This window comes from Acanthaster planci, linkage group LG10, assembly GCF_054643075.1.
Source record: "Acanthaster planci isolate LZ-2023a linkage group LG10, COTS_SCS, whole genome shotgun sequence".
Taxonomy (NCBI): Eukaryota; Metazoa; Echinodermata; class Asteroidea; order Valvatida; family Acanthasteridae; genus Acanthaster; species Acanthaster planci.
The window spans coordinates 18244700-18271436 of NC_141786.1; the positions used below are offsets into that span (position 1 = coordinate 18244700).

The 26737-nt window shown below is 41.1% G+C and overlaps 2 protein-coding genes and 1 pseudogene across 18 annotated transcripts in view; 1 reads left to right on the top strand and 2 right to left on the bottom strand.

The window, feature by feature from the left end:
- The window catches only part of LOC110989965 (uncharacterized), a 33521-nt gene extending 27885 nt beyond the window's left edge, over positions 1–5636 (bottom strand). For all 14 annotated transcript variants that reach the window (XR_015426846.1, XR_015426844.1, XR_015426843.1 and 11 more), the window contains exons 1-2: positions 5509–5636; positions 4775–4870 (exon numbers count right to left, since the gene is read on the bottom strand). The gene's annotated coding sequence lies outside the window, so the exon portion shown is untranslated. The remainder of the gene's footprint in view (positions 1–4774; positions 4871–5508) is intronic.
- A 627-nt stretch (positions 5637–6263) lies between these two features.
- LOC110990672 (netrin receptor UNC5B-b-like) lies at positions 6264–24853 on the bottom strand. Of its 4 annotated transcripts, none has more exons than XM_087142552.1 (13): positions 24531–24853; positions 24276–24378; positions 22454–22558; positions 22210–22272; positions 21711–21965; positions 21093–21176; positions 20526–20575; positions 19500–20162; positions 19083–19220; positions 18249–18440; positions 17733–17765; positions 15535–17599; positions 6264–6310 (listed from the first exon to the last, which is right to left on the bottom strand). In XM_087142552.1, exons 3-12 carry the CDS (start codon positions 22494–22496, stop codon positions 17249–17251), a joined length of 1872 nt encoding a protein of 623 aa, XP_086998678.1. In that variant the 5' UTR covers positions 22497–22558; positions 24276–24378; positions 24531–24853; the 3' UTR covers positions 6264–6310; positions 15535–17248. The 4 variants fall into 4 exon arrangements, with proteins under 4 accessions (XP_086998678.1, XP_086998676.1, XP_086998677.1 ...); XM_087142550.1 differs by having other exon boundaries at positions 24276–24423; XM_087142551.1 differs by lacking the exon at positions 24276–24378.
- On the top strand, positions 9689–10863 carry LOC147797919 (uncharacterized; annotated as a pseudogene).
- Positions 24854–26737: the final 1884 nt, after the last annotated feature.

A 26737-nucleotide genomic window follows, 5' to 3' on the forward strand; every position in this document is an offset into this window, starting at 1 on the left:
AGAATAAATTCAGTCACCTATCTCAGTCTCTCACGCAATCATTCGTGTACACTTTGCCTCCAAAGTATCAAAAAATTTATCCTCAAAAGCAGAGAATTATTTGCAAGCCAAATGTACGTAGACTAGCACCACGTGCTGATGAATGGCAGCGTGTATCCCATCCCATGTAGGCAATGTACGCAATAGGGCGCTAGTACATGTTGCCAAAGTGAATTGGATCACACCATTAAGGTGTATGGGTCTACCCTTGGAACAATGTACCAGCAATTCATGCCTGTTGTTCCTTGAAAAATTGAAATGAATAAAATTCAATGTTAAAAAAGTATCAGTATCGGCCAAAATACGATATCACGATGCCTTGGGCTTGCCGTTGATTTTCTCTGGTGTCCACCCTTGCTTCAACATGCAAATGGAATCTGTAATGACTTCACTCAAATCTATGATTTTGAGTTTCTCCATAAAGGTCTATAGTCATCATTTCAACTGTAACTAGATTGTAGAGATATAGCTAGAAGTGTACAACGCGAGAACAAGTGCATTCTCCATTCCTTTGCACACTGCCTGGTTGAAAATAAGGTAAACACACTAATCTATTTAAACCCAAACAGCTGCATACACGTACATGTATGTGTACAAGTATTACATGTACATATAGCTGCACCCTTGAATCCATGAAGAAGTACATGTACACGTACTGTGTAGCACCATCAAATACATGTAACATCCTCCAAGATCAACAAATTTTGATGTTGTAATAGCGCACGTACATATTGTACATGTATACATGTACTGTAGTGATCTTGGGCAAATCATGTAGAGTAATGAATACATGCCATGTACATGTACACGTAGCAATCTTGGGTTAATCAGTACATTCTCATGGTCGGGACGGCGTCACTGATTCTTGATTTTTTCTCTGATTGGTCAATTGGTGGCTTTTCCATACATGGTGGTTCTGACAATGAGAAGGTTTGTTGGTACCCAGTGGGCACGAGACGTCGTTATGACGTCTTAAAGACGTCTAATATTGACGTCTTATTAATGTCTTTTTTGAGTCGTATATGCAAAGCCAAAAGACGTCAGCATCCTGACAAGTAAACGACGTCAGTGGTCCGACTAGAAAAAGACGTCAGCGTTATGACGAGTAAAAGACGTCAACATCGCGACTAACAAAAGACGTCAACATCGAGACTAATAAAAGACGTCAACATTGAGACTAATAAAAGACGTCAACATTGAGACTGATAAAAGACGTCAACATTGCGACTAATAAAAGACGTCAACATTGCGACTAATAAAAGACGTCAGCATATTGAGCAGTAAAAGACGTCAGCATTAAGACATCTTTTATCCATCAAATATCAAGGAAAAAAGACATCTGCATTGAACGAGTCATTTTTTTTACTTTTTTATGATAAAAACAAGTTCACATGCCTTAACACGCTGCCTGGCTATAAAATAAATTTTGACTGAAGCGACTGTTTACAACTAAACAATTTTTTTTATTTAACTCTGATTCTTCATATTATAATAACCTCTTAGCACACTTTGCTGAAAATGATGGTCTACACAAATATTATGTACCAATAATATTTCTGGTAAATTCAATGGCTTTGGAGGGACCATTATAATTGCACCCAGCACGATCAAAGTGACGATGAAACAAGGTACACTTGTGTTTACACTTCCTGGATAAAAGCAGTTAAAAGGTTTTACTTTTACGGACACGGCAAGAATGGGAAACATTAAGCACACAGTACATGTACATGTAGTATAAGCCATGTAACTGAATATTTGGCAGAACAAAACATTTCCAACCAGGCAAGACTTAGTACAATACGTTTTAGATGTACATGTAATGGCATTTATGAGAGGTAGAAAAACAGACATCAGTTGATGAAAAGATGTATGCTTGTACTAATAAGACAATTCAAATCGAGTTGGCTTAGAATTAAAAAAAATGGAAATATTGAACACTTTTTGGACAAAATTTTGTCTCATGCAGTGGTTTGTCAAATTTTTAGAAAACAGACTATCCTGGAACAGGATGATCTACTCAGTTACAATTTAAATTACTGTACGTGTTTTAATCCTGCAAACAATTTTACCCATGCCCCGCCCCTCCCAAAAAACGATCAGACGTGTAATTTTGTTATAACCGTACTTTAAACAGCCTTCATTGCTTCAACCTGAGGAAATAAACCTGAAGAAACAATGTACATATTTTACTTGAACAACAAAAGGTTTAAAGTTTCAAATAAGACCCAATACAAAAATAGGCTTTATGCTCATTAGTTAAATATCACCGAAATATATGAAACAGCCAGGAAACAGGCCATCTGATGCACTAGACTGGTCGCACAGTTATCCGGTGGGCATGCCTGCTGAATTACTCAGGGCTCTTGGTTTGTCTCTGGTAGGAATACTAAGCTTTAAGTACTTCGCTATTCGTTGTCTTACTGCAGACACTGTTGTGCCGCGTGATGCAACACTTCCTGCAAATGTTAGACAAATAAGACAATTTATTTTTGTAAAAACTATAAGGACTTTGGTGGCAGTAAATAAACCGGTCCTCTACCATTGTTTACACCACGTCTGAGCTGAAGTGCGCATGTTCATTGTGATTGAGAATGAAAAAGAATTTTTCTGCCACCAACTGTCTCAAACATGTCTACATCGAGTGGCCAATATTGTACATTGCATCACATACATGTACTGCCATTACATTTTCACAGTTTAGTATCACCAATACAATGGTATAACATTTAATCTTAAAAGGGTAAATTAGACTTATTGACACTGTTAGTATTTGCCATATTTGATGACACTGAAGTATGGGCACTATGGCTAGACCAGATGCTCCTTACTGCACTACGACTGCGAGTCTACGTACGACTACGAATAAACATTGTCTGTGGTCCACCCATGGAGGTAGGAAACAACCGTGGCCAACCCGGTTGACTGTTGAGGATTAAAATTATTGCGTTTAAGCCTGACCTCTGCTTCACCAACAATGCCCATACGTAACAGAATTACAGTTTATAAGCACTTACCTTTTAAGGAAGGGCCTAACCTGTCTTACTCTTCTTTAAACGGACAAGCTGCTTGCAGCGATACTTGTACATGTACTCGAGCTCTCTTAATTCAAAGCACGGACAAAATTATGAAGTAGTCTGGTTCCCTGACCTGAAGATCTTTATTCCATTTGAAATACGTGTAGACGCCAAAGTCAATAGACCTAACCGTAGTTCTGGAAGCCCGTTTTGACTTTTGGACATGACCTCAGTCTTTGCCATCGCTGGTTCCAGTCGGCGCATGCTCAGAGTCTCCTCGGAAGGCTGGAACCAGCTAAGACTAAGCCAGAGCCATTATAGTAGGGCGGTGCACACGCTCGAAGCCAGTCGTTGCTTGCGAGCAAGCAGGCAATGAAAGAAAATAGCCTCATCCATTCTAAATGTAGGGGTATTTTAATGTCATGTTATTTTAAATCAGACGAGGGGTTGAGGGTCAGTTCCACTGCAAATAATAATAAATCAAAGCATGTGTACTAAACCACACTCGCAATTCCTCTAGTGTTAAAATTTCCCTGTAAACTGGACATTCGCACTATTGCTATCCCACACATCCCTCTTGACGAATAGATGAGAACAGTCAAACAGAACAGTCACCTGCGGCCGCAGGCGGGATTTCGCAATACACTGTATGCCATTGCTCTGTCGGACCTTCCGCGGTGAAACCGAGTGAGAACCGGCAAAATCCGAGACAAACCAAAAGTCACCGTGCAAAATCTTCATAAAGTTATCTAAATCTTTTTCTGTTGTATGTTGACGATTTGATAACGACTGTAAAATGACGTCGTAAAGACGTCGTGTGTTTCATGTATTGCTTGTTGAAGAAAACAATTCAAACAGAGAGAAAAAAGACGTTGTTAAGACGTCGTTTTCTCCTTTTACTGTATGTGTGGTACCGATGATTCGATAACGACTGCAAAACGACGTCTTAAAGACGTCATGTTTTTTTGTGGTCATGGTTGCTGGAGCAATGTTTCTAACCGAGGATAAAAGACGTCTTTAAGACGTCGTTTTTTTGTCACGACCACTTTACGACACACGACCACATAACGACCACAAAAAGACGTCTTTCACGCGTCGTGTGCCCACTGGGTACACCTTGTGTAGAATCAATCTCTTCTGTAAGAACAGTGGTTCTGACAAAGAGAAGGTTTGAGGGTACACGATGTAGAATCAATCTCTTTTGTAAAAATGGTGGTTTTGACAGAGACGGTTTGTGGGTACACCATGAATAGAATCAATGTCTTCTATAAGAACAGTGGTACTGAGAACCTGTGAGTGCTAACTGGATGTTTCCACCTGGATGCTCTGGTTGTCTCCCCTGAGGAGTTCCCACTAACTGGGTCATGTCTGAACCACCTAGAAGAGATTGATTTCTCACGGTGTACTCACAAACCTTCTCTCAGCCTAGCCTCCATCATGCAAAGTTTCAGATCTTACTGTCAGAATCACTCTCATGGTCTCCACAACCTCCATACATGACGTTATCAAAGAACAGAATGTTGAGTATTCAAGGTGTGGCAAAAATGCAAAACCATCAAGGAAACACTGCAAACGTGACAGTAACTTGCTGGCTCCTTACTGACCACATTTATCTCTTTAGCATCACATCTTCAGGCAGCTGAAAAGACAAATTGCATTCAATCCTGAGGGCAGCATTTACAGTATCAGCGTCATCCTCAATGCTTGAAAAGACAACTTACAGTCACTGCAGACGACAGACGTCTCCTAGATGGACAGTACATGTTCCTTCCACTCTCTCTGCCCTCTCTGCTTCTATCCACTTGCCAACAAGTGCTCTAACAATAAAGAAAAAAGAAAATTAGGCTGGAGAAATAGAAAGGCCCATTTCCTGTCATAATTAAAACAAGCACAGTACTGTTCAGCTAGAAACCCTGCCAGATACACCAGTCTGCATCATTTGTCAAAGTGGCTTGCCTGCGCAGTGTAACAAGATCCAACAGGGCAACTCTCCCAAGGCCAATCAGCCTGGAAGTCTGTGGTTGCTAGTCACCACAAGATCCAACTGGTCAACTCTCCCCAAGGCCAATCAGCTTGGAGTCTGTGGTTGCTAGTCACCACAAGATCCAACAGTGGCATTCAATGGAACTAGCTCCCATTGTCTCAACATGACCAGTTTGTCCGGCTGCTGTTGCTGGCCAAAAGTGCAGCAGACTTTTACACCTGCTGCACTGGGTTGTGTTTGGTGGGGTTAGGGTCAAGCTCAGATACCCTGCACGATATGTGGGAAAGGGGGATTGCCCCTTCATGTGATGCTTACGTCATATACCCCAAGGCTATTGTGCCTACTGCACTCCCTGACTCCCTTGGAGATCTGAAAGGAATTCCAAAGATTCCATCAACACAAAAGACACAATAGAGGGGGTGCCCCTTGCATCATCCGCAAGTTCAGTATTTGCAAGGTGATAGTTCTTACCATGATTTTTCAACTTCTCTTCTTCCATTTCTGAAGATGCTGGCCCTCTTTGATTCCACAATCTGACCGTCTTGCTTGGACGTTCATCAATGCTCCAAGAGAGGATACCATGACAACAAGGGGCTTGATCTGTGGAGTCAAAATAATCATAAAATGGTTAAAAAAAAATAAAAACTGTTATTATTACAAAAACTATCTTTGCAAAAAACAAATAATCATTTTCATTCCTGTTCTTAAGGAGCTGCAAATAAGAACTGTTCAAAGATTCAACATTTTGGCTTCCATTGGTAATGTTTAAATCAACACAGAACCATACAGTTTTTAGATGGCAGCTTTCAACTTTTATAGTTTCCATATGGAAAGGTTTCCATCTGCAGCGGATGCATTATTCCATTTGTGCCTGATCTTCCTGACCCAAGAGGGGCGGAGTTTATTTTCCCCCTCTCACCCACCCCACACACAATGACAAGATTCCCACTGGCAATCAGCCCCCTCCCCCCTTCCGCAAAGAATTTTTTCTCTCATGGGTGGAGCATGAAGCCCCCACAGCTGCTTATTACTTGCAATTCAATCAGAAAGGTTACCAGGTGTCAAGTACGTATGCCTGAGCATTATGTCATGTCTTGACTTACGTGCCTCAATCATCCAGTCATCTCTTACCTGAATGAAATGTACATGTACATGTATGTTCATTAAACAGCTGCATGTTACAACATATGTGCACAGTACAGGTGGAGTTCAGCATCAATGTGTGCCTGTGAGCATGCAGAAGCACAGGATGTGTTCAATTAGCAAAAGTAACCTTCAGGAGAAAAGTTGCCGACAACTAAATTAGTAAGGATCAGACACCATTTCTAGATATCAAAACCAAAACTATGATCAACACCCCCCTTAAATATGACATTAACTGAATAATTAAAACAGGCTAGAAAACCAAGCACTACAAACTATAACTACAACTTAAATCATAAAAAGAGCCGGGGGGGAGCATGGAATCTCCCTGAAACATTTTTCTGCTATCTCCACTTGTTTCCAGTTTAGGAGTAGGGCCAAGGATATGGAGGTACCTCCAGTCCACTAAACTAGCCCTAGTATAGTCGAGTCTTCCACATACATGTGCATGTACTGCTCTTCAACCTTTCCTTGACTTTCCGCATGCATCATTGCCTAACCTCTTTCTGAAAACCTTTAAATTCGTTCAGTTGAATAATGATATTATAACCTTCAAAACACATGCTACTGATCACCTCTGTGAACAATCTCGGTGTCATGAAATTTAATAGCCCGAATTTAACGACAGCCAATCAAGAAATTGGCACAAATTCAGCTGAGTGTTCCCCGACATATAGCGAACTGAAACAAATCTCTGAAAATCCCACATACATGTACAATGTACATGCAAGAAGTTCTTTGAAGCTGATGAATTCCAGTAACCCCTAATAGTAACGCATACCAGTTGTTTCTCCAGAAAAGTAGGCCTACTTTCTTCATTGTGGGCACATTTTCAAAGAGTTCATTATGCACTTCCAAAAAAATTGGAAAATCAGCCAAAACATGTGTAATTTCAAAGGCTTTGGAACTCAGTAGCCAAGTGGTAGGTGTGTGAACTCAAGACTATGTCATGTACGGTACATGACGTACATCATGTACATGTAGGCCATGCATTGTAAAAACCATGATGTAGGCCTATCAATCATGCCTATGGCCTACTAAAAGGTTGTGAGGAAATTTCACTTGTGAAATTCGAGATATTGCGGTAAAAAAAATATTGGTCTAAGTCAAAGAGGCATCTGGCAAAATATCAAAGTACAGTCAGCAGTGTTGTAGGTCTTGAGACTGGTCTCAGTCTCGAGACCAGATTTTCCTGGTTTTGGTCTCGATACCCTGTGGTCTTGGTCTTGGTCTCGAATGTTTCAGGTTTCGACCTTTAATGTGGTCTCGTGTCAAGACCTCACAAAATCAATGTAAAATAGCAAACACTGATACCGAATAACAGTACGGTTTAGCTTAAAACATGAGATTTTATGTTTGTGGCCATCAAAAGTAGAATCTGAATCAATTGGGCTGAATCCGAATCTTCTGTCTAGAGCTAAGTCTAGGACTTTCCTTCATCGGAAGTACCGACGCAAAGACAATAGACCTAGCCGTAGCTCTGGAAGGCTGTTTTGGACACATCCGGAAAGACAACAACATGTGCACCGTAGTCTGTGACATTTGCAACCTAGTTCTTACATGCTCGTATGTGTAACAACCTTTGAGGAATGGCGTCATCTATCCTGGAACAAATCTGAATATCAATGCACATACTATTTGTCATGAAGTGAACGTAGCGGCGTATCGGTGTTCTAGTGATACCTGTGGGGGTATGTACGGGTACGGTACATGTACCGTACAAGTGTTGTTCACATGCATATTCGACGTCGGGGGTCAAATGTTGAGTAGGTTTTCCTGTGTCGCTCAATTTCGGAGATGTCGAGTTGCTCAGCAATTATTAGGTTTGCCTTTAAAGACCATAAGGAATACTTTGACCCGAAGGCAGAGAATAAAAATCACTCGGCTGACTCGTCATGATGCATTAGCAATAACTTGTTGGACCCGCTGTTCCCATTTGTGATTGTTTTGTATCTTAACCCCAAGAAGTTTGAGTGACGAGAAAATTGCAGTTGCACACCCTTAACTTTTTAATGCATGGGGGAACCTGACCTTGCAAGAAATATACATGTACATGTACATACATATCAAACCATGCAGACCCTATTGTGGTGCCATTTTTGGATTTTGTACATGTACATCAAAAGCTGTAACGGGACATTCCATGTGATTACATGCCCTTCCAGGTTCACCTTAGATTTGACCATTGCATTATGGGAAGATTAGAGTAGCTTCAGTCCTTTTGTATGCATGCCTTGGGTCATGCCCCATCATAAGGTATATCGCAAATAGCGACCGCAAGGAATCATGGGATGCAAAAGGGTCGATAGGGCGCCACCGCACGCTTACGTTTGGACAGTCCAAGTGAAATTCTCATGACAACAGAATCCTCAAGTTTGCTTGCAGTTTTTGTTTGCCGTTTACGATGGGAATTGGTGATCACTGTGCTGTGTTTGGTTGTGACAATACTTGACGACATCCAGACAGGTGTGTAATTTGTTGAAGCACATAAATACCTCAATATTTGAAAGTGTAAAACTATAGTCGCCAAAGCGCTCTACCCCGGTCTTGTCCTACCCGTGACGTTGTGCAGCAGGACGTACAGTATATGTACACGTACGTTCCCTTTAGGCTTTTTTAGTTCTTCCGTGGTTAGGCCTAGGACCTGGGCTGACATATACGGCTCTCTGGAATTCTTCTAGTTACACATGCAAACCTCCTCTGATGCAACATTGTTGCTTTATGTACATTCGTGAACATCACTGCGGTAACTGAAAAAAAAAATTTTCTTAATGTTCTGTTCAGTTCTCTGACATGTCTGACTGTATTTAATGCAACGCATATGAGGGCCAGGGCCGGCCATAATGTTTTCATAGTATTGTGTTTGTGCACAGTGACATAATTTCGGCCTCTGTCTATTTGCACAGTTAAAATGGCGGTAAGACTTAACAAAAATCAACTGGTCATAATCGCACATTGGGTGTGGGTGGCCTGTAAAAAAAAAGGGCCTCCTCCTTCCTTTTTGTTGAAAAGATAGGACGCTGAACATGTTTTTAATATTGCCTTTGTCATGTGTCTGCATCCCAATTAAAGTCAATAGTATTGTTTATCATTTTCTTCACATGTAGGTATGTGATCAAGGAACATGTACATGTAAAGGTATTAAAGTTCCACATCTGCCAGAACAAGAAACACTTTCCTGTTTGGACCCAAATTCTTCAACGGAAGAATTACAAATTACTGCATCAACTAAAGTCTGCAGCAACCATTTCAAATATGGAGAGCCATTTCCTGTTGATCCACATCCAACATTGTTTCTGAAGGGTTACAAGACTGAATCGGATACGTCAAGACGTCCACCAGTGAAGCGGAAGGCATCAAGTCCAACTACACCACAGCCAAAAAAGAAGACTAGAACAAGCTGGTTTAGATCAATTGGTGTTCAGGTGGATCCGGTAGATATCGAAGTTGCCAGAGTCGAGCATGACCACTGCTATGCAAAACTCCCGTGTATTAAGAACACTGTTTTCAGTTCAGGCTATGTTAATCATCTGGAAGACGAATTGCATAATAGAGATACTCAGTGCAATGAACTGAAGAACAGATTGAATGAGGCTAAAAATTATTTGGAGAGACACAGACAGGAATCTCAGGCCAAAACAAAACACCTATCAATGAGTGACATTTGCCATTCAGATGAACTTGTGAAGCTTTACACTGGACTCCCAAATTATGCTCTTTTTCAATGGCGTTTTGAAGAAGTTAAGCATCATGCAAGTAATATGCAGTACTATAAAGGCAAAGTGTCCCAGACAGACAAAAAATACCAAAAGAATAACCTTGAAAAACCGGGACCCAAAAGATCACTAGCATTAGAGAATGAATTTCTGATGACACTCATGAAACTTAGACTTAATCTCCGAGAAGAAGACTTGGCATTTCGTTTTGGGGTTTCCCAGAGCAGAGTGTCACAAGTAATATCCACTTGGGTACCCTTCCTTGACAAGGAACTTCAACCACTCATATACTGGCCTAGTGAAGAAGAAATCTTAAAATACTACCCCCAGTGTTTTCATAAATATAAGGGTACAGTTCGCTGCATTATTGACTGCACAGAGATTCAGATTGATAGGCCCTCACTAGCTGCATCTAATGCACAGGTGTACAGTCAATATAAATCCCGGCCAACTCTGAAGTGCCTTGTTGGTATTACACCAGCAGGCACTATTTCTTTTATTTCCAAACCTACTGGAGGAAATACATCTGATAAGAAGCTTGTTAAGATGACTAACATTATTGAAAAACTGGAACCAAATGACATTCTAATGGCTGATCGGGGTTTTAATTTCCAAGAACTGTTACTGCATAAAAGTGTGAAACTCATAATTCCCCCATTCATGCGAACAACCAGCAGTTCATCTCAGTTCATCTCAGTTCATCTCAGTTCATCTCAGTTCATCTCAGTTCATCTCAGTTCACAGAGTCCGAGGACACAAGAACAAAAACTGTTGCCAATGCTCGCATCCATGTTGAAAGGGCAATTGGCCGATTGAAGGAGTTCGCAATACTAAAAGGTCCAATTCCACTGACAATGGTTGATCTTATGGAGTCAGTCCTTGTGGTGTGCGCTGCCGTAATCAACCTTCAGCCAGTACTTGTTCCTCTGTCATCCTTGCAAACTAAGTAAATTATTGAAGGGAGACTTGGCTTTTTGTATTTCTTTCTTGTATTTAATTACAAGCACAACCAACAGCTTTCTGCCAAATCCGATTATTCTGACATATACAAAATTGTGTATACAATCAGTGCTCAAAACTGCTCTGACTGCTCGATGAATCTTGTCAAGATAACTTCTGAGCACATATAATTGTTATGGTACTATGCAGCCCTTTTATAATTAACCAATTGTTCTGACATTGTCTTGGGATACCCACCTACATGTGTATTTTCAGTGAGATGAATGGAAAATAAATTACAACATGGAAAACTAAAGAGCACTTTAGAGCACTTTCTTTTCACTGTTACTTTTCTTTTAATTTTAAATTACAGTGTATTTTCTTTTTACTTTGAAACACAACAGTATGAATGCCACCTGGAACTTCATGTATGTTGTCAATCTCAGGCTACCAAGGACACATCATTTAAGAAACCAATTGTGGTTGGACACATATATGCATACGGATCTTCCATACAAAATAACTTATTTTCCTCTGCAGTGCCTTAGTAGCACCCACAAACACATAACGACTTAAAAAGTAATCTTAGACAGTGAAAATATCAAGCCTTATTTTTTAGACAACATTGTCTCATGGAGCATATGCACATAGTGTCAAGTGTTCTTATGTGAAGATCTTTCCCAGAGGACTACAGTTTACGAAGCCTCGACTGTCGCAGTCTTTTTCTGCCCTTTGTTTGAGAGCTGCATGAGGCACACTTCCAAACAGACTTCCGCTTCTTGAGAAATGCTTCCGAACCAGTTATGCCAACACAGCCGTAGTGGAACCATCACATGCAAACATCACACCCAATGCTATTTCGACTATCCTCTCTGGGGTTACTTTCACATTCCTCAGTACAGAATCCACATGGATATGCACGTGTTACATTAGAAGCAGATGGGTTCATTTTCACACTCTCCTCAACCCTGCACAAACAAAATCAATGATTTGACGGATAGAACGATCCCGAACAATGTTTTGTACTGATCTTGTTCCAAATTCTTTGAGAATTCCCTGAACAAAAAATATGTACAATTTTGGTTTCAAACTAGCAATGAACTGTGTCAAACTGAATACGTTCTGCAGGAAAATTGTTGTGTTTACTGACAGTTCTGACAAATCGGTCCAACTGTATCCGGTGCACCACATCTGAACTTGTACCTGGGTATAGTATATGTGCGTCCGACGTACTTGCAGCATTCCATTTTCCATTGTCAGGCAAGATCCCTTCTTGGTTGAGAAGTCTTGAATCTCACAGAGTCTGTGGGTGTACGGGTTTTTAATTTCTAACAGGCCATCCCCACAAACGTGGCACCTGACAATACCGTCAGGTGAAGCCGCAACATAAGGGCAATCGATATTGACCCACAGACCCGTCTCTTCACAGGTAACTCCCTTGTGCTTATATTGAAGCCTGTGCCATGCTACATATTGTTTTCTTGCTACAGGTTCCTGCATTCTACCCCAGGTAAGAGCAGATGAGTGTGGCGAATCATAGTAGCCCATGACTCTAGCTATTTGGGAATGGCCCGACAAACCGTTTTCCGTAATGGATGCAGCACAATCTCCTGCTACACTTGCTGTTTTTCGTCCTACACGATGCTGTGTCCACAAGGTAGAGGATGCTTGTTCCTTTGTTTCATTGCTAACAGTATCTGCTGGTGATGATTCAGTTCAAGTTCCTTGATGACATCATCGGCACTCCCCCCACTGGACTTTTGATATGCTTCTTTGACAGTTAAGACTCCTTGAGTTGTTTCAACCTCTTCCTCCTTTACATATGCATGAATGTTGGGTGTCTGGTGTGCAGGGTCTGCCTGTTGTTTGACATACATCAGCATTCCACAATTACCATTGGTAATATCTGCCAGTGCATCAATGTTAAAGGCAGATACTGGCCTTTTGTTTTGATGTGCCAAAACTCTGGGCTCGAATTCTGACCTGTAATTTCTACTGCTTCTGGATGTTTGCTGAGTTACATCAGCCTTCACACCAACAATCTTTATGTTCTTGGCAAAACTGGCAATCATGGACAGGTTGTCCCTTCTTCGGACCTTGGCCCCGTGCTTGCTGCTGAGATGTACACGATGAATTCTTCCCCTGTTCCACTGCTTCAATGACTGCAAACAGGAGGCCACTGATGTGTTTGCACGTTGCTTGGATTCTGAACAAAAAAAAAAGAAGGTGTGTTTGTCATCGGTATGATGGTTATGTTGGGTGCAAACAGTCGATCTGCACTATTTATCAATGTTTTGAGAAATTTAAGACTTTACTTCCCTTTTTGAAGAAAGATTTCCATAGGCAAATGACACTAATTTTCCCTGTAACGACTTCTTGGCCATCACAAAGCAGTAGCACAGGTATACTCAAAAATTTAAATTTAAGATTGAAAATATCAAAGCATTTATTAAGAAAACACTTTTCTCCTCCCAATGTTTTAGGCCTGTCCCAGGTTGTCAAGTGTTATCCTTCTTTGGAAATCTTTCCTTCAAGTTTGCTAAAACTGCCTGATTCTTACCCAACGCAACATGTGCACTCAGCTGTGCAGACCTGCCCTGTTTCTTTATGAAGCACTACCCATGTATAGTACGGTTGTTCTGAAGTTTTCACCTGTGGTATGACCTAAAAGAGAACAGGTAAGCAGTTATGTAGCCATCACAAAGCAGTAATACAGTCAAATTTAAAGTAATGATATCATGGCATTTACCCTGGAAAAAAAAAATCTGGCCATTTCCATATGTTTATGGAAATCTTTCTAAATAATACATTGCATTGGCCCGCAGCTGAAAAACACAATATAAATATGAATTCTAACCTATCCACGAACAAAGCAGTAGCATAGATTAGAGCTGATGCCGTGGTATTGCAGGGAATGGATGTGCCCTGACATGAAGAGACTCTTCCCAAGAGCCAGCGTTCTTCGTCCTTCGGTTTTTATTAGGCCAATCCTTCGGTTACCTACACACACAAGAAATATAGGCCTCCAATTGTTGACATGGTCGAATAATAAGTAGGGCCTAAGTAAAGTACATGTGTACAGTACTCGGTGCAGTAGGCCCCTTGGCTTAAATGTTGTAAGTGTTCATTTTGCTGGCACCGGCATCATTTTAGCAAATGCTGTTCTGCCGTTCCCTACCTCTGATTGGCAAATTCTCAATACACCCCTGGCAACAGTTTAGTGAAAGAATGCTGGAAGGCTGGCATGATGTAATGAGAATTGAATAATCAGAGAAGGAAACGGCCATGAGGAGTGGCAAAACAGCATTTACTAGAAGGATGCTTGTGCCAGCTAAAAATAGGCCTACACCTACACTGCCACGACTGCCTATAATTGTATAAATGTTATTTTGCAGAAAATAGTATGTTAGGCCTACTAACAAGAAATCCATTTTCTATATCTTGATCTTCACACTGCACAAAATCTGGCTGTTAACGTGCAGTCTCTCATGCATCGCCCCCATTACTTAGATTTATCTAACATTGCCTTGAAATTTTTCACATCTGGTGCTGATTTAGGCCTAGTTGCAGATGGCAAAGCATTCCACTCAGGAATGGTCCTTGTATCAAAATTTGCCTACCAGCTTTTATATAACTGTCGAGCTGATCTCTATTAGTATCAGGCAGGCTTGAAGGGCCCTCCTCCCATCCTTCCAGAAGCGTCTCCGGACGTGGTAGATGAATTAGCCCACCATCGAAAACCAACTTGTCACGCTGTGACCTTTCAATTTCCTGCACATACTCCTTGTCTGTTGGTTTTGCAGTCAAGCCTAACTTTTCAGCCCAAAATGCCTTTTCTGCAAGCTCTGACTGAGCTTCGTCTCCATTAAGTGGTACGTTTCTTTCACGAAAAAAACGTTGCAAATCATCTACCTTCATAGAAATAAAGCTACCAGCATTTGTCATACATGTCATTGTCATACCTGTTTTCTTATCGAGCTGGCTTTGATTTTCGCGCTCGTGTATAACTAAGACTAGAGAGTCTGTAGTTACGGTAGTTAGTTCGACCCAGATGTATCCCATGATGCTTTGCGGAAAGCGCCCTCTCGTGGTGAAAATGCTAATTGCGATATACCTTATGTGGAATCATAATCTGTAAATAGTGTGACTAAACTAATCAGAATGTAGCACAGAGTCAAGAAGAAGCCTCATTCTTCCCCCATCCGAACCTGTTAATGGTCAAACCAACCCTCACAAAGCTACAATTTGATACATGAATGACCCCTGTAGTGCACTGCATTCTGGATATTATATAGGCATTTGTATATTCACATTTTTGGATTCAATAAAAGCACTTTTTGAGAAAAAGCTCTTGAATTGTAGTCACAAATTCTGGAAATATAAGTGTTAAAAGAAAAACACAAAATCACATTTTTGGAGAAATGTTGCCCTCTCAACATAGAACAGGCGACTTATTATTACTATATTAGGCCGTACCTTTTTTGGCAGAGCGGGTCGCATATTACAGCTATGTTAAATCACATGTCACATGACGGCTCGAACTTGCTCGTTCAGATTAGAGGTGAAAAATCACAGAAGTAGTAAATATATCTTAATCCCTGCTAAAACTAACTACAGTAATCTCTCGTGCACTGAACTAACACTGGGCACACATTTTGAATAAAATGTCTCCTTATTTAACATAAAAAAATGAAGTTACCTGTCGTCTGCTTGCTCTACACATAATCTCCAAGCACGCGCACGTGGGCATCATGCATCACGCGCGAATGCTCAGCAATGTCAGTTACAGCGCCCCCTATGTTGCACTAAACGCATACGTCACGCGCCCAATTATTGTATAAAAAGTATCTCAGGCTAAGTTCGAGCTCATTATTTTGTGGACCCTGGGATTATTTGCAATACCGGTGCCATAATAGGGACAGGGCATACAAATAATTTATAAATCACGAATTTAGCACAAGTAGCTTCCAAGTCGGGGTATTTTGCTGACAAAACCTCCAACTTGTGGGCGTATTTTGCACAGAGGTGGGCGGCTAAACATGCTAGATGAGTGCATAATGTTTGGTGCTATTTTCGGGGAAGGCGAATAACAAAAATAGAGATTTAAAAAAAACGTGGCTAACCCTTTTGAAGATAAGAAAACTGCCATTGGCTTGAACATCAGGTGGTCAGAAATTACAACTTCTTGAGATCCATCTGAACTCATCCTATTCTTAGGGAGAATTTCGAGTCTAAACCAAACATAAAACAACTTACTTTTAGAATTTCTTGTGAAAAAAAATCAATGTACATGCATTTGCATAGTAAATGTATGCTGACGTTTAATACAATCTGCCTTTGGTACGAGGCTGTGAACCGATATCCACGGCGGGGAATGGGTTGAATGCATATACAAGGACTTTGTTAGGGGATTGGAGTTGGCCTAAAGTTGGCGGGCAGTGGGACGTGGGAAATTAGGTTACTTTTTTGTTGTTTTTCCAGTGAAAATGATTTCATACTGTCAGCGACACTTGACCACTCCTGCAATATCGTAAGCATCAAAGTTTTTTCTTTCCATTTATTTTTCTTGCATTTTCCAGACACATCAGCCTAGAGTCACATACGATTCTAACGATGTTTGATGCACTTCTTTTGTCTTCAGGTGGTCAGATTTTGATTGTGTTGCCAATCATCTCATCTTTTCCTCATTAAGATGTCTCCTCATTCCTCCGACTTCCTTATCACATGTCACATCATAAAGCTTTCTGATGAGCTGGTCGATGAATGGGTCAATAATCAACTAAACGGTGGATACAATCTGATTCTGTCCCAAATACATGTAGAAGGTCAATAGGCTATACACTAATGACACACTGGCCGATTGATTTCCGCCTATAGTACCCTTTATCCACATGTTAATTACATTCAGTGTTCTAGTTTGTACAACTTCAAAATACAGTGGGAAAGAAGGGCTTCTCTTTGAAAAAAGTCACTATAAAGGCACATGCTACAGTTCTCTGTGCCGAAATTAAAAATGACGTCATAATGGCATCACCAGTGGCATACCACGCTCACTCTGTGGGCTTGCGCTTACACACGACAAAGAAGCGTTTGTGCACACAGATTCTGTATGGAATTAGTAGGTCAACGTTGCTATAGGACATTTAATTAAATGATTAATTAATAAATGATCACGAAAAAGGAAACTGCAGAAAGTTACATGCTCTGTCCACAGACAGACACGTTCTAGTTTTTTTCCCACTCTAAATCCCATGGCATAACACGTGTTGTTGATCTCCACCCCTTGTTTTGCCCCTTTATGACTCCAATTTCTTTTAAACTTTGGGAAATACTTGAAATGTACTCTCCATCTTAAGGTATCTCAAGGATGTTTACTTATGGGTTTGGATGTGTATTATTTCCTCTTATCGAGTTCAGCTGGTAATGATCTCAACAGCACTTTCCAATCCCAGTTCTTTAAACACTCTGATCAGGTAGTCGATTGCATCTCTACCCACAATGCCACGCAGTCTGCACACTCCTAAGTAGGCTTTTAGCAGCTCCCTAGTTGGATGTTCCATACGCCCAGCTTTTCTGATGAACCGATAACCTTTGGAAGTAAACCATTCAGCCAGTGCAATCCAATTCCTACCATCCTCTCTGTCTGCGTCGAGATGTTCACACAGGTCCATCAGCTTTTGCTCTGGTAACCCATAGCAACCAGTGTAGCCAATGATGTTGTCTACACCGTGAGCTTGTCTTCTGAATTCAGCACCAACTTCAGCCTTCATGAGAAGACGAGAAAAAAAACGAAATAAACTTGACAAATTGTGAAATGTACGCGTTTTTGTATCAATTCTATTGTGCAAAAATGATTGTAGGAAACGTGTTTTGAAAGTGTAGTTCATTTAATCTTACCCTGACGTCATCGCGGGGAACTCGAGCCGGTGCCTAAAATGAAAGACGTATACAGGGACATAATGAAGTTCTGTACATTGAATCTGTACCTCCAACTACAAAATGCATCTGCGCATGATTTGACATACTCCACCTGAGATGGATGAGCCACTTCGGTATTCCACCAGCGCACGACCAGTACAAGGCTATTTGCATACTTGCGCGCATGACAGTTTGTCCTGCACGCGCGCTTTGTTCCCAAAGGAAATTGGCTTTTTGAAATACCCAACGGGCTGGTCGGTTGTGAGGATGATCTCGTTTGAAAATAAAAGGATGCCACTTGACTGCAAAAGCTGTATACAGCGAATGGTCCATTAGCGTGTAAGGTTAGACGAGAGAAATTGGAGGAGGGTCCTTTATAATGCTTTAAGCTGAAACAATCATATCAAAGTGAAAACCACAGTGCGAAAGAAGTATTTGCAAAGTCCAGGTTTCCGGTTTTTGTCATTTTTCCCATGTGTAAATTTTGCCACTCACCGTTGCGTGTTCTGGATACACTGACAGACTGGTTTTGAGAGAATCAGCTCGCTCATGTCCTTGGTAAATATCTACGTCACAGAACAGATCGCGACCTAAAAGAAGACGCCAAAAGAACCCAGGCGCCTTGAAGTGAAAGGTTCTGGATGTCCACGGATGCTTCCATATCGCTTCCTGGTTGATTATTTGTACCTACAAGAAGCAGATATCTAATTACAAATTAGATATTGCCCAAACTAAGTGAAGGGTCAAAATATAATTTATTATACTCTTTAAAATATTATCGTTCATGATCATAGGCTTAGGTCTAATTTAATAGCGCAATAGGTTGACACGAAACCACATGATGATGAAACATTTCGGCAACCAGAATTAGGAGTCATGCAGGTGACAACGCTCGTGGACAGGTGGTACGCGTGCGTTACATGCCTCCTCGACCAATAGGATGTCATGTCTTGCTACGAACGCGCGGGTCAAGCTGAAGAATACGCGTGTGATTGCAGAGCCACTGCAGTAATAGCATTCCTAGGAATAGTGGGAGGTATTTCCCTCAAGAAGAAGCGATAATGGGGCCACTTTTGACAATAATGACAGTTGCGTGTCCCAAAACCTCCTTTGATGACACCAATTATTATACTATGTCGCCCAAAGGCAGAAACACAATTTCATTCTACCGAAAAAAAAATCGTCAGTGATCATAACGAATTTGCTATGCCGCTGTCCTACCTGAAGACCTTCTCGTGCACTTAAATAAAGATCACACATAAAAAACCTGGGCACAGTTTACAACATACCGGTACATTATTAAGTACATTAATTTGAGTGACTGCTTACCGTTCGCGTCCGCATATTCCAACTTCCAGCTAGATTCGATAATTTGACAAGCAAGTGGCCAGCAGACCAAGCGACCTCGAACTGTCTGAAATCGTCTAAAGGGATAGCGCCCTCAGCCTTCTCCTTAGCCAGTACACTCTGAAATAAAAGTTGAGTGCTTTTGATTGTTAAAAAATTCATTGACTGTGTATCGCTTTTGTGCATTCAAACATGTAAGATGGGATATTAAGCCATGTATAAGAACTTGCTCTCGGCAAGAAATTTAAATAAATCCTGTCTTTACCTCGAGGAGTTTACTGACCAACATATTAAGCCTAAACTTTGCATTGTGTCCTAAAATCACCTGTTTTTACACGTCCTGTATCAGTTTTAAATGCAGCTTCATCGAGAAATTCTCGTTTTCTTTTCTGTTCTTACCTCCTTAACAGCAGGGGTATCTTCCCAAACGTAGACCCGGAGTGTATACCTCTCAATCCCCTTCTCAACCCTCTTTCCAAAGGCACCAACTGATAGTCGTTTGGTGCTTTGCGGGGATACGACGCCTACTGCAGTAAACTCAGTGAAATGATTCACAAGAAGAATGGCATGCGTCTCATTCATCAAAGCAATGTTCCCGTCAAACTCTTCCCACTTTCCAGGCGAAGAATCGTTATGACGCATCCGAATCTCCGGGGCGACTTCTCGTGTTATCGCAGCGTGATGAGGAAAAGTCAGTACCACGCTCTCTTCAAATGTCAACCCTTCAGGACCGCACTGTATCACCGATGAGAGGGAGATCTCTATCGGTTCAAGCCCCTCGATCGTCACTGGAGACGGGCTGGTGAAGAGATACACCATCTTCGGAGGGCCTGCTGGAATGGCACCCGGTGGAATGATTAGCCTCGCGTCGTACTTTTCCAGAGACAAGCTTCCACCTCTGTTGTCAAAGTAACCAAGGGAGATGTATGGTTGCTGGTGGCGTGTGTAGAGCCTGCTCTCGTCACTCAACCCCTCTGTCGACTTCTTGTACAATTCTAAAGCTTTCTTTAGGAGGGGATGTGTGGCCTTGCTGGACGGGGTAAAAGTTGTTGACTTTTTTGCCTGAAAAATACAAACAACTAGTAATATAAAAATTCCTTTCAAGGCAAAGGATAACGAAGATCTGACTCAGAAAGGAACAACCGGGAAGGGATAACACAGAAACAATAGCGTCAGTCAATTTGAAATAATAAGGTTTATGTTTTGTGGAGCTAGGAAGTGATAAATGTGATATACGTGTAAATGAAGAGCATTATCGTTTGAACCTTACTTGATTATGTCCCGCTTATCTTAATTTGAAAATTGTTTCCATAATGTCAGAGGAAACAAAGCAGTGTCAGCCATTCCTAATTCTTGGCCCTTTTCCCTTTAAGGAAACATTTATTGTTTTGCTAAACTTCTACCCCTCAGAAGCAAACAACTCACCTCGTTGGACCCTCTCCTTTCATCTCCCAACTGTTCGCTGAGATGCAGCTCTAATAAATAATTAGGAAATCATTAAATTTACATTGAAAACCTATAAATTTAATTTTCTTCCGATGTATGGAAAATAGCCTTTTCGACGCGTGTTGCAAAGATGGCGTATAATAAGCATCGTGTGTTTTGCCAAGTTGGTCATCGAGAGTGCACAGAAAGTTTCTCTTATTCAGGATTATTTTCATACGTGGGCATGCAATTATTGCAATAACGAATTTGTCTACAGTGCGTGTTGGAAAACTCTCTTTGTCGGGTCCTACCACGTGATCTGGTTTGAATTTGAACATATCTGTACTGGAATTGGCCATGCCATTTATGCACTCCAAACGCTGTACCCTGGGTGTTATCAGAGGACTATACATCCAGTCTTCTGATTACACCCAAAGTGTTAAATTACCATAGAATTTTGGGTGATTTCAAGCCGCACCCATTAAGACACGGTCATTTTGGAATCTGACAAATAAACTGTATTATTTTTAGCCAATTACAAGCTTGCAAACCAGCAACAAGTCTTACCTGGAGTTGATCGGCTGATTTGCAGAGTGTCCGTATCGGCATTTGTCACAGCTTTACTTTTACGTCTGAGAGACCTAAAAGCAGCTACAAATTGTTTGAGGATAAAGAGACTTAAGATATCGAAAAAAATTCGAATATAAAAGAAAATTTATGTAGAACCAGGTCAAATACTTGTTGAACCCTCCATATAATTGGTCAAGACAACTTCCGCCCACGTGAAAAAAGGAGTTAACATGGTCGCCACACTCTGTTAAGACTACTTCTCTCTAAAGCAAAACATTTTTTGGCTGTCGTTGCATTGAAACTTTCCTTTTTGTTATAAGCACAGTGCAAAAATAAACAAGAAACACAAAAGATAGAAAAACACACCCGCAAAAATGCACAAGCGTCCAACCATGCCCCTGTGTTACGAATGCTGATAAAGGTTCTCTTAATAGCTTGTCAACAGAAACCTCCACTCCTTAGTTTATGGTAACTTTGTGCGTCAATAGGTATCATTCTTGTGACAGTTCCGTGTCCAAGACACCAATGACATTCAAAATTTAAACTTCATGTATTCATATTTTTTTCAAAACTTGTGGACGAAGTTCTATAGTTGATCGTTTTCGCACCCAGTACCTGAATTGCTTTTCAGTGCCGTGTGTGCTATAACACTCTTATCGATCGTCTTCAATGCGTCAATTAGCTTTGTAAACGAATCTTCCTTCCAGTCTTGGCGTTGTTTCCATGTCGTGAGTAATTCCAAGGCTGGTGATTCACTGGATGAGAAGTTTTCCCTCATTCTGGTGATTTCGCCCTCGTTGAAGTCAAGTGCTCTTGCCAACTTCTCCCATTCAGGACCAATACCTCTCGCAACCTGGCGGAGTATTGATTCTGAAGGAAAGTACCGGCTTGTATGAGATGGCTTTCTATTGCTTACACTTTTTTTAAAGCCCTTTAAAACTGAAATTTAAAGCATTCGTCTTATTGCAAAATTAGAGCTGTACTTAACATAAAATCTTTCATCTCATTTCTATATATCATGCTTTGCTATAATCTGACGAAATTCCATCATCTCTTGTCGATATTGTATTGTGTGTTTGTCACTGAATGTTGGAGGCTTTACAGTGCCACTTACCTGGAATCTCTTGATAGATGTGCAAAGTCAGTTCACCATAGTCTTCAGCAGTTTCATGCATATCTGTAAAATAATTGGTACCATTTTGCTTTGAAAGGAAAAGGCTTTCAAACGGAAGCTAATCCCATTCAATGTAGTACCTTGGCCTTTGCATACTTTGAAAGAAATAATTGCTTTTAGATAACTGGATGAGAAGCTTGTGTTCTTCTTGTTGATGAGCTTCTAAAGAGACAAAAGTAGTTACCTGGGTGTACTTGTCCACCATTTCCATTTGCTTCGTCAGCCATTCTTTCTCAGGATTCAGTTTTTCTTTCCGTTATCTATTGGTTTCACTCGGCTTTGTAGAATTCTGCAAAGAAAATTCAAAACTGTTAGAAGTAAATCACTTACTGCACGTTTTAATAATCATCTGTCCTTCACTGCGTTGCTTCGTTATCGTACAGGCCGGATTTTAGCAACCCCATTCTCAGTATCTCATGCTGTTCAAGTTCCGCCCCCCAGTTGCACCACAGAGGACTGGAATAGGGCATGACGTTAGTTGTATTAAAAAAAAAAACTAGCGATGCAAAACAAAACGGGAATGGGGGGGTACCCCCGAAATCTCCTTTGGGTGCACCGCCGGTTGATATAGAAAGGACTGAGCTGTGTATGATTTTATTTCGTTTCCGAGAGTGAAAACGATCGAAGCACCAGACTACTGAGCTGAAATGACGTAGCTTTAATAGGGGAATGAAAGACAAGACACTGAATCAAAGGCTTCATGCTACCAAGACTGAGGCACCAATATGTGTAAGTTCTCGGCTGACAGTGCGACTCAGTGACAGCTCAGACCCAGACGAACTGTGGAAAGTACGATGATAATCGACAACTTCAGCGAGCAAACCATAACACACAGATCAGACAAACCCGCCTGCACGAGGCGAGAGAAGACAGAATCAAAAGATTCGCCTGTGCATAGGCCTATCGTTTTCTCCATCCTTTCTGCGCCACTAATATACAGCCCTGACACCCCGCTGATGTGAGTAATTTTTACGACTGTAAAACCCGACTGGGATTTTCCAAACCTTATTAATAGTCCGAGTAAAGTATAACACACTGACAGTAATTCATTGAAAGAGGAAAATAGGAAATGGCCTGCCACTGTGAAATAAAAAGATGACCTCCTACAAGGTCAAACAGAAACGCGGAAGTTCCTGTATGACATTGCACAACTTCTGGGTTGTGTTACTGTGAAAGTCTTCTGGGGATTTTTTTTGGGTGTAATTGCATCGGCTACGTTTGACGCATAAGAGATCGCCCAATATTAAGACTTCTGATCGTGATGAAGCGGCACATGCAGCATGAAGTAAAGAAATATATTTGAAATTAGAACTGCTCAGGCTTCGGCAATGCAGCAACTACGGGCATAAATCATGTGGGATAGGGGTATATATGTAGGCCGACAAATCCTCAAACTTTGAGAGGGGTGTGAGTTGTTGAAGTAGCTCCAAACATAAAGGCATATTTTGACGAGTCTGTTGGACTTTCCAACAACCACACTGTATTGATTAGCTCTGAAAAATAAAAAAAGGCTTCGACAAATACGCTATTTTGATCTCCAGGGGTTCAAGTAAAATCAGAACCAGCACAAGCTAGTTTAATATTGAGTCACATATCGATTACTGGGTTTTCTTATTGACAAAATCCCTAAATCTAATTTCATCTGGCGTACATTATTTTCGTGGAAGCCAAAGTTTGGAGATTTGACTGATCAATGACTTGGGACCGCACGGCCGAGTGGGGGGGGGTGGGAGGAACCGGAGTATGAAAAAGGATTTGGCAGAGGGGTGACCCCAAACCCCTCGTATATTACTACTTTTGTAGAATTATGTTACACTGGTGTAATTGTGGGAGATGGGGGCACGTGCGCCCCCGCTCGAGGTCTGTGGCCTGTGTGCTCGGAATTTCCAGTCATTGGTTTAACTGTGACTGAACTCATTGTGTACCACAAAGGCATCCCCCTTCCCGCAAAATGGACTGTATCGCATGTGCCATTCTCATTCCTATGTTCCTAGAGCTTCTCTCACCTTACAATTGTGCTGTTTGGCAAACCATTTGATCCTCCATCCAGTCACATTTCTAGATGATCATAAGAGCATCAGAGGGCATCCGACACACAGATGTGTAAAACTTGTGACGATAATTGTAAACAAAGGAGTGAATGACTGTCATAAACTATGCAGAAAGAAAGAAGTGAACGCTCCTTCAATCTTGACGAGGGGGAGGTCGCGTACTGTTAGTATTACAATAAGGTCAAGAGTCATGTAATTGTATGTACTTACACCGTCAGTTAAAGCTTTTGCACCGTAGCAGAGACGAACTACATGTATTGTTGAAACATGTTTCCGAAGGATCAACAAGTCTAGATGTGATAGATAGCTAGATGGAGATGCGACACGGAACAAGGTCTACATGAAAATACGTACGTGCCATCCCGCAGATAGGCTTTAACTTATCCGTTTACCGAGAATACCGCACGACCTCAATTCCCACTCCCCTGGTTGCGTGTCACATATGCAATGACATCATTATTCTTCGTACGATTGGCCTCGCTAGCACTTGTACATACTATATACCCTGTGTTATCTGAGCGCTTTCCTTTCCTTGTGCTGTTATTTGAGTATGTTGGTCGTGGTTTGCATCACTGCCTGATGGCTGATGACACCGTTTCACTTTCCGGTGTCTCGCCAACAACAACGTGCCAAATACTTGCAGTTGGCGGGTGCTCTACAATGGATGTACACGTGATCATGGAGCTACACGTATTAAATGGATACATAAAGAGAAGAGAGAGGAAGAACAGAGACCCCTTGGAGGAGAAAATAAGGATTTTTAGACCTAGCACAGCCGAAACCCCATTGTTTACAGAGACATTTGCGATATAAGTGTCCCAATTGTTGGAACCAAACTGGTAGATAGTGCTTCACTAAATGTGGATAATGAAGTTTCGCAATAGTGCACTGCCAAGAGTTTGCAACGCAAATCACAGTGCAGGAAATCTGTTGACCCAATGTGCGTTGTAACTGGCTGAAGCGCTGCAAACTCTTGGAGGTGTACATATTTTCGTGAATCACCCGTATTAGCACACAATAGTTGCATGTTATATATAATTGTACACATATTGAACGGACATTTTGGTTCCAAAGTCTGAATGTGACGTCACGCTCTGCCCTGGTAAAAAAAAAAGAACCTTCATTTTATAGAAGCATGCAATTAATTTGGCATGCTACGACATAAGATGGAACGAGTACTTGACTGAGGTGGGGAGCAAGGGTAGCGGGAACGAAAAGTATTTGGAGAGGACAGCTTTGAAGATTTCTTGTAAAAGGCCAAATTGATTTAACCAGAACAAGAAAATAAGAACACGCACTGGAATTTGCATAGCAATATGGGAGAATCTTTACTAAAATTATTTTTCCTTATTTACCTAAGGGAGTAGCGGAAAAATTATTCCGTCGCGTATATTACCATATAGTGCATAGGTTCAGTGAATTAGGAGCCAGGGACTAAGACCTATTTATTGTTTCATTCTACTGAAATTGCCACAGTGTAGCTTGTATCATGAATGTAATTTTGTAAACATTCCGATATCCAATATGTCCTAACATCACAAATGACCATTAACGCAGTAACATTGGGTTAGTGAAGATTAAATGCCCTTAGCATGACAGTTTCAGTTTAGGCAAATCTCCATTCAATTTGAAATATATCATAATATAAGTTTTCTTGGAGGAATTAATTTCTATTAATTATAAACAAAACGACATGGGTTGCTACGATTATCGTCCTTTTTATTTGCACCATAAAACGTAAGTATCTGTGTATACCTCACACGCCAATGATTACTTTAAGTTATAGGACATTAGGGGTCTATAGATTAGCCATTTCAACGTATCACCAAAACATTGGAGGTGTCCAAGTTGGTCAACCACCAGAAATATGCAAGCTGAAAGAAGGGTTTTTTCAATCGTAACCCTCCGAGACGAAAGTGTGCCCAGTACTTGGGATGTGGAGCCAGTACTCATATACATCAGAGGTCTGCAACCTGAGGCTCAGTTGTCTCTGAAGATGCTTACCCTGAAGACTGTCTTACTTTTGGGATTAGTTACCTTAGGAATGGTTTCGTCTCTTAAGAACACTGACATAAGGGACTTATCAGTATCGCATATATAGTTGCCTGAAGTTTGTACCGTCCAGATTACATAAGCAGCATAGACCTGGACATGAGATCAAGGGAGTTGTCATTGAAGCCTTTGAGAATGGATATGTCCAGTGCGTTCAGTAGCACACTATTTGGAACGAACGGCTGTATGTCGTGATTCTGAAATCCAGTTATTTATCAGCCATCAGAAACCTCACAGAAAGATAGTTTCCTCAACAATCAGATGTTGGATGTTGGAAATACTTGGCTTAGCGGGTGGTGATACGGAGTATTTTAAAGCTCATTCAACAAGAGGAGCAGCAGCTCTTGTTCCCATAGATCAGGAGT